The 11,614-nt window shown below is 41.5% G+C and overlaps 1 protein-coding gene across 8 annotated transcripts in view; it reads right to left on the reverse strand.

Annotated features, from left to right (window-relative positions):
- The window catches only part of NSD1 (nuclear receptor binding SET domain protein 1), a 173,934-nt gene that overhangs the window by 77,317 nt on the left and 85,003 nt on the right, over positions 1-11,614 (reverse strand). For all 8 annotated transcript variants that reach the window (XM_010386416.2, XM_010386415.2, XM_030926945.1 and 5 more), the window contains one exon: positions 10,151-11,614. This exon is cut by the window's right edge and continues 1,093 nt beyond it. In XM_010386416.2, coding sequence (XP_010384718.1) covers positions 10,151-11,614 — 1,464 coding nt within the window. The remainder of the gene's footprint in view (positions 1-10,150) is intronic.

An 11,614-nucleotide genomic window follows, 5' to 3' on the forward strand; every position in this document is an offset into this window, starting at 1 on the left:
CAAAAAAACCAAAAACAAAAAACATCAACAACAAAAAGAACTAAACAAAGGTATCACACAAATAGGAAAACTGTAGACCAATATCCCTTATGAGTATAGATTTTTAAATCTTCAGCAAAATACAAGCAAAACACATTCAACATTATATAACACGACCAAGTAGGATTTACCCCAGGACTTCAAAGTTGGTTCAAATTACAAAAATCAATCAATATAATACATCATATGGATAAAAGGCGAAACGCAAAACTGTCTTCTCAATAGACACAAAGAAGATCTTACAAATGTGACAAAATAGGTATAAAAGAACATTCTAAATACGAAACGTAATATAACGAAACCACGGCTGACATCATAGTCCATGAAAAAGACTCAATTATTTCCTCCTAACATCAAAAACGAGACAAAGATGTCTGCTTTCTCCACCAGTATTCCACATCACACTGGAAGCTCTGGTCAGGGTAAGTAAACAAAGGGGGAAAAGGGCAACTGGATTAGAAAACATGCAGATTACATGGTCATGTACACAGAAAATCCAAAGGAATTCATTAAAAAAAACCTATTACTAACAAACAGTAATCAATAATTCTATTAATTAACACGAGTTCAGCAAAGTTGTACGATAAAATAATAATATACAAAATGTATTTTCAAAAATATGCGATAAACAATTTGAGAATGAAATCAGAAGAACAAATTCATTTATAAAAGTACAAAGAAAGACTAAAATACTTAGGAATAAATTTTTTTCAGTGCAGAATCTATACACTGAAAATTACAAAGTATCGTGGAAAGAAGTGAAAGACAAATCTAATTGGATAAAAGTCATCTATTATTCATGGATTGGAAGACTTAATATTGCTAAGATGGCAACACTACGCAAACTACCCTACAGATTCAGCACAATCCCTATCAAAATCATAACTGGCTTTTTTGCAGAAACTTACAACCTTGTTCTAACATTAATGTGGAACACCAAAGATGCAAAAGAGCCAAAACGATCTTGAAAAAGGATAAAGTTAAAAAACTTTTACTTTCCAATTTCACAGACACAGTAAAATTAATTATTACAAAAATACTGTAATTAATTACTACAAAAATACTATAACTAACACTTGTGATTTTTATTTATTTTTTGTTGAGACAAGACTTGCTCTGCTGCCCAGGCAGGTTGGAGTGCAGTGGCATGATCTCAGCTCACTGTAACCTCCACCTCCCAGGTTCAGGTGATTCTCCTGCCTCAGCCTCCTGAGTAGCTGGGATTACAGGCATGTGTCACCACACCCAGCTACTTTTTGTATTTTTAGTAAAGATGAAGTTTCACCCTCTTGTTGGACAGGATGGTCTTGATCTCCTGATCTCAGGTCATCCGCCTGCCTTGGCCTCTCAAAATTCTGGAATTATAGGTGTGAGCCACCACTTCATTGAGAGCACAGAACCAACCTCTTCCGTAGTTACGGCCAACTGACTACCAATAAGAATGCAAAGACTATTAAACAGGTAAAGAATATTCTTTTCAGGCTGGGCGTGGTGGCTCTCTCATTTGGTTTTTTGGAGACAGAATCTTGCTCTGTCGCCCAGGCTGGAGTGCAGTGGCACGATATCAGCTCACTGCAACTTCCGCTTCCCTTGGCCCCCCAAAGTGCTGAGATTACGGGCGTGAGCCACCATGCCCAGCCACATAAGTCTTAACAAATTTAAGAAGACTGAAATCATACCAAGTATCTGTTCCAGTCACAATCAAGTGAAATCAAGCGAAACTAGAAATCAGTATCAGTACAAAAACTGAAAAATCCACCAATAGGTGGAAATTAAACAACAAACTCTTGAACAATCAATGGAAAAAAGAAGAAATCACAAGGAAAATTAGAAAATACCTTTTGACAGGGCTGGACACGGTGGCTCACGCCTGTAATCCCAGCACTTTGGGAGGCTGAGACAGGAGGATCACAAGGTCAGGAAATCGAGACCATCCTGGCTAACATGGTGAAACCCTGTCTCTACTAAAAATACAAAAAATTAGCCGGGTGTGGTGGCACATGCCTGTAGTCCCAGCTACTCGGGAGGCTGAGGCAGGAGAATCGCTTGAACCTGGGAGGCGGAGGTTGCAGTGAGCCAAGATCGCACCACTCCACTCCAGTCTGGGTGACAGAGCAAGACTCTGTCTAAAAAAAAAAAGAGAGAGAGAAAAGAAAATATCTTGTGACAAATGAAAACAATATACCAGCCGGGTGCAGTGGCTCACGCCTGTAATCCCAGCACTTTGGGAGGTCAAGGTGGGTAGAACATGAGGTCAAGAGATGGAGATCATCCTGGCCAACATAGTGAAACCCGTCTCTACTAAAAATACAGAAACTAGCCGGGTGTGGTGGCAGGCGCCTGTAATCCCAGCTACTCGGGAGGCTGAAGCAGGACAATGGGTTGAACCCGGGAGGCGGAGGTTGCACTGAGTGGAGATTGTGCCACCTCACTCCAGCCTGGCGACAGCGTGAGACTCCGTCTCAAAAACAAAACAAAACAAAACAAAAAAAATTATAGGATGCGCAAAAGCACTACTAAGAGAGAAGGCTGTATCAGTAAATGCCAACATTGAAAAACAAGAAAGATTTCAACTCAACAACCTGAATTTACACCTTGAGAAACCAGAAAAATCAAACTAAGCCCAAAGTTAGCAGAACGAAAGAAACAAAGACTAGAGCATATAGAAATGAAAAGATAAACTACAGACCAATATCCCTTATAAATACTGATGTAAAAATCCTCAACAAAATACTAGTATACCAAATTAAATAGCACATTTAAAGAAATACATGGCTCCCGTTGGGGCCAGCAGAAGGAAAAAAAAAAGGAGGGGGACAGGCATGGTGGCTCACACCTGTAATCCTGACACTTTGGGAGACTGAAGCAGGCAGATCACAAGGTCAGGAGATCGAGACCATGCTGGCTAACACCGTGAAACCCCGTCTACTAAAAGATAAAAAAAAAAATTTAGCTGGGCATGGTGCTGGGGGTGCCTGTAGTCCCAGCTACTCAGGAGGCTGAAGCAGGAGAATGGCATGAACCCAGAAGGCAGAACTTGCAGTGACCCGAGATTGTGCCACCGCACTCCAGCCAGGGCGACAGAGCGAGACTCCATCTCAAAAAAAAGAAAAAGAAATATACATCATGACCAAGTAGAATTTAATCTTGGAATGCAACGATGGTTCAAAAATAGAAAAAAAAAAGAATCAACAGAATAGAAAAATCAACAGAATAGAACACATTAACAGAATAAAGGACCAAAAAATAATAATGATAATAACTACATGACCTTCGCACTTGATGTAGAAAAAACATCTGACAAAATTCAACTATATTTCATGACTGAAAAGAAAGCACTCAACAAACTAGGAATAAAAAGAAATTACATGCCAGGTATCGTAGCTCACACCTGCAATCCCAACACTTTTGGGGTGCCAAGGTGGGAAGACTGCTTGAGCCCAGGAGTCTGAGACCAGCCTAGGCAACATAGTAAAATCTTGTTTCTACAAAAAAATTACAAAATTAGTCAGATGCCATGGTGCACACCCGTAGTCCCAGCTACTTGAGATGCTGAGGTGGGAGGATCACTTGAGCTCAGAAGTTTTAGACCCACCTAGGCAACATAGTAAAACCCCATCTGTACAAAAAGGTTAAAAATTAGCCGAGTATGGTGGTGCATGGCTGTAGTCTCAGTTACTTGGGAGGTGGAGGTGGGAGTATTGCTTGAGCCTGGGTGGTTGAGGCTGCAGTGAGCCATACCACTGCACTCCAGCCTAAGTGACAGAATGTGACCCTGTCTATGCTTTGGGAGGCTGAGGTGGGAAGATCACAGGGTCAGGAGTTTGATACTAGCCTGACCAATGTGATGAAAGCCCTCTCTACTAAAAATACAAAAAAATTAGCCGGGAGTGGTGGTGGGGGCCTGTAGTCCTATCTACTCGGAAGGCTGAGGAAAGAGAATGGCGTGAACCCGGGAGATGGAGGTTGCAGTGAGCCGAGATGGCGCCACTGCACTCCGTCATGGACACCAAGAATGAAACTCTGTCTCAAAAAAAAAAAAAAAAAGAATGTGACCCTGTCTAAAAACAAAAACACAAAAACCCAAACAAAAAAGTAATTACATAAATATAATAAAGACTATATATGAAAAGACCACAGCTAATATGCTTGACAGTGAAACACTGAAAGCTTTTCCTCTAAGATAAAGAGCAAGGGAAATATACTCACTGTAGCAACATATTCAACACATTACTTCAAGTCCTAGCAGAGTAATTAGGCAATAAATAGGCAAGCAAGAAGCCAAATTATCTCTCTGCAGACGACGTGAACTTTTATGTAGGAAACCCTAAAGATTCCACATGCTATTAGAACAAAGAAGCAAATTTGGCAAAGTTATAAGATACAAAATTAAACCTGAAAAAACAGTTGCATTTCTATATACTCGTAATGAACAATATGAAAGGAAATTAAAACAATCACATTTACAATAGCATAAAAAAGAATAGAATACTTAAGAATAAATCTTAACCAAGGAGGCGAAATGGCTGTACACTCCAAAACACTGTTGGATAAAATTATGGAAGACATAAATAAATGGAAAGATAGGCTGTTTTATGGATTGGAAAACTTAATATTGTTAAGATATCCCTACTACCCAAAGGAAACTAAAAAGTCAATGCAATCCCCATCAACATCTCGATAGCCATTTTTTTTTTTTGCAGAAATAAAAAAACTATCTTAAATTAGTGTGTAACCTCAAAGAACCCTGAAATAAACAAAACAATCTTAAGAAAAAAAAAAACTGGAGGCCTTATATTTCCTAATTTCAAACATATCATGAGGCTATGGTAATCAAAACAATACTGTACTGGCATAAAAATACAGACATATAAGTCAATGGAACAGAATAGAGATCCACAGAGATCCCTGGCCAGGGTGGTGGCTCACACCTGTAATCCCAGCTTTTTGGGAGACTGAGGCAGGAGGATCACTTGAGCCCAGGAATTCAAGAAAAGCCTGGGCAACATGGTTGGATCCCATCTCAATTTTACTAAAAATTAAAAGAACAGAGATGCCTGAAATAAATCACATATATGGTCAAATGATCTTCAACAACAGTGCCAAGACTACACAATGGGGAAAGGATAGTCTCTTTAACAAATGGTACTGTGAAAACTGGATATCCACATGCCGAAGAATGAAGATGAACTCTCATCTTATACCTTATATAAAAATTATCATAAAATAGATCAAAGACCTAAACATAAGACCTCCAACTATGAAACTCCTAGAATAAAACAAATGAAAAACTTCATGATATTGGAATGAACAATAATTTCCTGGCTATGAGACCCAAAGCACAAGTAAAAATTTTTTAAAAAGCAAAAATGGAAAAAAAATCACATTAACTAACTTCTATACAGCAAAGTAAACAATCAACAGAGTGAAAAGGCAGGTACAAAATGGGAGAAAATATTTGCAAATCATACATCAGATAATTGGTTAACATCCAGAATATATGAGTAACTTACACCTCATTTTTTTTTTTTTTTTTTTTTGAGGCGGAGTCTCGCTCTGTCGCCCAGGCTGGAGTGCAGTGGCAGGATCTCAGCTCACTGCAAGCTCCGCCTCCCAGGTTTATGCCATTCTCCTGCCTCAGTCTCTGAGTAGATGGGACTACAGGAGCCCGCCACCTCGCCTGGCTAGTTTTTTGTGTTTTTAGTAGAGACGGGGTTTCACCGTATTAGCCAGGATGGTCTTGATCTCCTGACCTCGTGATCCGCCCGTCTCGGTCTCCCAAAGTGCTGGGATTACAGGCTTGAGCCACCGCGCCAGGCCACACCTCATTTTTTTAAATAACAAGATTTAAAAATATGCAAAGGGATATGCACAGTAGCTCATGTCTGGAATCCCAGCATTTTGGGAGGCCAAAGTGGGAGCATCATTTGAGCCCAGTAGTTGAAGACCAGCCTGGGCAGCATAGCCAGAAACCTGTCTCTACAAAAAAAAAAACCACAAAAATTAGACAAGTGTGGTGGCATGCACTTGTACTCCCTGCTACTCAGGATGTTGAGATAGAAGGATCGCGTGAGCCCAGGAGTTCGAAGCTGCAGTGAGCTATAACTGCACCACTGTATTCCAGCTCGGGTGACAAAGAGACCCAGTATCATTAAAAACATATGTAGGCCTGGCGCAGAGGCTCACGCCTTTAATCCCAGCACTTTGGGAGGCCGAGGTGGGCGAATCACGAGGTCAGGAGATCGAGACCATCCTGGTTAACATGGTGAAACTCCATCTCTACTAAAAATACAAAAAAAATTAGCTGGGTGCAGTGGCGGGCACCTGCAGCCCCTGCTACTCGGGAGGCTGAGGCAGAAGAATGGCATGAACCCGGGAGGCAGAGCTTGCAGCGAGCCCAGATCACGCCACTGCACTCCAGCCTGGGCGACAGAGTGAGACTCCATCTCAAAAAAAAATCTCAAAAAAAAAAAAAGTATATGGGCAAAGGACTTATAATATGATGCAGCAATTATGCAAAACACTATAGAGGTTCATCCAATTAAAAGTAGGCTGGGTGCAGTGGCTCATGCCTATAATCCCAACACTTTGGGAGGCCGAAGCAGGAGAATCACTTAAGGTCAGGAATTTGAGACCAGCCTGGCCAACATGGCAAAACCACTGTAATCCCAGCTACTTGGGAGGCTGAGGCACAAGAATTGCTTGAACCCAGGAGGCAGAGGTTGCAGTGAGTTGAGATCACATCATTATACTCCAGCCTGGGTGACAGAGTGAGATCCTTGTCTCAAAAAAAAAAAATAAATAAAAGTAGAATTCCCCTATGTTCCACCAATGCCATTCTAGGTATTTATCCAAAAGAACTGAAAACCACTGGGTGCAGTTGCTCACGCCTGTAAACCCAGCACTTTGGGAGCCCGAGGTGGGCAGACCACCTGAGGTCAGGAATTTGAGACTAGCCTGGCCAATGTGGTGAAACCCCGTCCCTACTAAAAATACAAAATTAGCCATGTGTGATGGCGTATGCCTTTAATCCCAGCTACTTGAAAGGCTGAGGCAGAATTGCTTGAGTCCAGGAAGCAGAGGTTACAGTGAGCTGAGACTGTGCCATTGCATTCCAGCCTGGGCAACAAGAGTGAAACTCCATCTCCAAAAACAAAGAAAAAAAAAAGAAAACCAGATCTTGAGGAGATATCTGCATATCCATGTTCACTGTAGCATTATTCACAATAGTCAAGATGTGAAAGCAACCTAAATGTCCATCAAGCAATGAATTGATAAAGAAAAGATGCTTTTGTATGAAAAAGTATGTTGCAATATTATTCAGAAGTAAAAAAAAGGCTATCGGCAGGGCATGGTGGCTCATGCCTATAATCCCAGCACTTTGGGAGGCCAAGGTGGGCGGATCACGAGGTCAGGAGATCGAGACCATCCTGGGGAACATGGTGACACCCTGTCTCTACTAAAAATACAAAACAAATTAACCGGGTGTTGTGGCATGTGCCTGTAGTCCCAGCTACTCGGGAGGCTGAGGCAGGAGAATCGCTTGAACCCACGATGCAGAGGCTGCAGTGAGCTGAGATCACACCACTGCACTCCAGCATGGGCGACAGAGTGAGACTTTGTCTTTAAAAAAAAAAAAAAAAGGTGATCCTGTCATATGCTACAACATGGATGAAACTTGAGAACATTATGCTAAGTGAAATAAGCCTATCACAAAACAACAAATACTGCATGACTCCACTTACATGAGATATCTAAAGTAATCAAATTCACAGAAGCAGAAAGAATGTTAGTTGTCATGGATTGAACAGAGGAGAAAATCAGGAGTTGTTGTTCAATGGGTACAGAGTCTCAGTCAAGCAAAATGAAAACGTTCTGGAAATCTGCTGTTGTACATGGTACATGATTCATGACACTATAATACACACTTAAATACTGTTTTTTTGTTTATTTTGAAATGGAGTCTCGCTCTGTCTCCCAGGTTGGAGTGCAGTGGCGCAATCCCAGGTCACTACAACCTCCACCTCAAGAGTTCAAGTGATTCTCCTACCTCAGCCTCCCGAGTGGCTGGGATTACAGGAGCGCGTCACCACGCCCAGCTAATTTTTCTTTCTTTTTTTTTTTTTTTTTTTTGAGATGGAGTCTCGCTCTGTCGCCCAGGCTGGAGTGCAGTGGCCGGATCTCAGCTCACTGCAAGCTCCGCCTCCCGGGTTTACGCCATTCTCCTGCCTCAGCCTCCCGAGTAGCTGGGACTACAAGCGCCCGCCATCTCGCCCGGCTAGTTTTTTATATTTTTTAGTAGAGACGGGGTTTCACCGGGTTAGCCAGGATGGTCTCGATCTCCTGACCTTGTGATCCGCCCATCTCGGCCTCCCAAAGTGCTGGGATTACAGGCTTGAGCCACCGCGCCCGGCCTAATTTTTCTATTTTTAGTAGAGATGGGGTTTTGCCATGTTGGCCAGGCTGGTCTTAAACTCCTGACCTCAGGTGATCCATCAGCCTTGCCTCCCAGAGTGCTGGGATTACAGGTGTGAGCCACCACACCTGGCCGTAAATACTGTTAAAAAAGTAAATTTCACTCTAGCCTGGGCAACAGAGTCAGACCCTGTCTCAAAAAAAAACAACAAAAAAAGGTACATTTAGGTTACATGCTTTTTAACCGTAATTTTAGGAAAAAACAGAAGAACTGATACATACTACAAGAGGGATGAACCAGAAAACATTAAACTAAGTAAGGGAAACCAGACCCAAAAGGAGCACATATTGTATGATTCTATTTCTATGAAATGTACACAACAGACAAATCTATAGATAGGTAAAAACTGAAGGCAGATTGATAAGAGTTCAGTGTTTCTGTCTGGGATGATGCAAATATTCCACAATTGATTGCACTGATTGTTGCACAACTCTGTGACTATACTACAAACCACTCAAAAACGTTAAAAGGTGAATTTTATGATATGAGAATTGCATTTTCAATAAAGCTGATAGAAAAAATTCTATTACGATACACAATTTCGAGAATCTTACGTTAACGGATATTGCTGTAAAAAAGAAAAAATATATTTGTATACACGTATATACACACACTGCTTTATCCTCAACTATATTGTGTGATGTTAATATCTTAAAAGATTTCTGTTTTCCATCTGCCGCTAGGTACAACACTTGGGTACTTCTGGTATTTTTATTTGTTCATAATCCTCACTCCAATAGGGATTTAAGACCTTCAAATAAGTACTGTAGAATACTTGGCAGTTTTTTCAAAAGCACATATGCTTCATCAAATTGTCCACACAACAGAAGGACCTCTCTTAAGTAGTGGTCAAAGAAAACCTAACATCCAGCCAGACGCGGTGGCTCATGCCTGTGATCCCAGCACTTTTGGCGGGCAGATCACTTGAGTTCAGGAGTTCAAGACCAGCCTGGCCAATGTGGTGAATCCTCATCTCTACTAAAAATACAAAAATTACCAGGTATGGTGGAGGGTGCCTAAAGAAAAGAAAAAGAAAAAAAAAAAAAAACCCTACCATCAAATAGAGCCTATTTGCTTTCTACAACCTAACAATTGGATTTAAATCCTAGGAGCCTCTCAATTACTTGCAATTACATACTAAGTCCCAAAAAGCTTGGAGATTTTAAAAGGTAAGAAATGGGGAATAGGTCAGGCATGGTGGCTCATGCCTGTAATTCCAGCACTTTAGGAGGCAGAGGCTGGCGGATGGCGTGAACTCAGGAGTCTGAGACCACCCTCGGCAACACAGTAAGACCCAGTATCAAAAGAAAAAAAAAAAAAAGAGAGAGAGGGAAAGACAGAAAGAGACAGAGAGAGAGAGAGAGAGAGAGAGAGAGAGAGAGAGAAAGAAAACATTAGAGATTTACTTGAAAAGGTTGGGGAAAAGGCTTCTGGTAAAGCTTAACTTTTGAATATATATGGAAATCTCATCTTCAAAATTCAGACCTTTCTACATAAAACTCCTTCTTCATTAAAGTGATGATTCTTGCCCCCCAGTTTATACTTCACTTTATCATTACAACAGACCAATTTCAGAAGGGCAATGTTTATCAGCACTTTCTCCAATTTCTTTTTATCACATTTAGATGTCCTTACCTGGTTCAGGGAGCTCAGCCTGTGGTGTCAAACTGGGAATTCCTGGCTCCTTTTCCATGTCACCAATGCTGGCACTGGATTTATCACAAACATTTAACCGTGGCCCAACTGAATCTAAGCAATCAGCATGCTTTTGATCTGTCAGTGGTTCCTCAAGTATGCTTGCTGAAGAAGTTCTATGCTCTGGAAACTCATCCCGCCCCTCCTGCACAGGGTCACTAGGAAGTAAGACCCCAAAGGCACACTCAGAGTTTTCTTTCTCTTTAAATCTGTTCATGCGCTTACGAGGTTTAGTGCGCCTTTGGTTTAAACGCTGCCACCGCTTTTTAGGCACCACTTGATTTACACCATTGAGTTCATCATTCTCACTGTTCATTACAGAGTCCAGCTCTGGGCCTTTTCCATTTTCAAAAGAGGGTCCTTTTTCAGAAATTTTACCAGGATCAGATTGCTTAACCTTGTTATCAAAATGCACATCAGAAAAATGGTCACCATCTTCACTTGTTAAGTGGCCCATTATCTGAAGGGGTTCCTCTTTACTAGGATCTTCTGCCCCACCTCTCAATGAACCTCCATGTTCTCGGTCTCCCTGCAGTGCAGCATCAAGAGTCACCCTTGAAAGCTGATTCAGTTTTCTTTTGCGCTCGGTCTTTAATGCTTTACGATTCATTGTGTTCTTTATCACTTGGGCTGAAAAAGCATCTCGCAATTTGGATGAAGGCCTTGATCTTCCACAGTTGCGCCTAGTAACACAGTTTGAACGACTTTTACCAGAAGCAGGGAGATCTCTTTTGTCGGACACTAAGACAGGTAGGGAAGCAGACAATTCCCCAGATAATGCAGAGTCGCCCCCACTAGGGCTAGGATTGGCGGGGTTCTGAGTGCCATCTCCCTTTTTCTCTGAATTGTGTGTGGAGCCTCCTGAAACCAAAACCTTAGAGACTCCTACAGGACTATTAGTAGAACAGTCCCCACGACCAGGACTCCGGTAAGAGACCAGGTTTTGAGCAGTCATCAACCGCTGCTCCTTTGTCTTACTATCATGCATATCTTTCAACATCATTAGCAATGTACTGAATTTGTAGTCTGGTTCAATAGGTATGTGATTCTGACTAGGAGAAGAGAAAAGTAATGGTTTTGATGGCTTTGATGTTCCAGAGTCACTGACATCCTCACCTAAGGATCTGTAAGAGAGTTCCTTCAACTCGGATAAAACATGTTTCACCACTGCAGTTTCTATGTCACTTGAATCCCTGGTTTTCTCATGCATATTGTTCAGTAGTTTTAGACCATCCACTTTCCCACTTTTAGAAATGCTGGCCAAAGGAGAGCCTTTGGTATCAGAAGAGCAGCATTTCAAACTGTACTCATCATTTGTAACTGGGGGATCTACCATAACTGGATTTTCTTTGTGTTTGCACTTTATACTTCGGAACTTGGGCTGTTTGCTTTTCGAATGTAATA

This window comes from Rhinopithecus roxellana, chromosome 3 (genome assembly GCF_007565055.1).
Source record: "Rhinopithecus roxellana isolate Shanxi Qingling chromosome 3, ASM756505v1, whole genome shotgun sequence".
NCBI lineage: Eukaryota > Metazoa > Chordata > Mammalia > Primates > Cercopithecidae > Rhinopithecus > Rhinopithecus roxellana.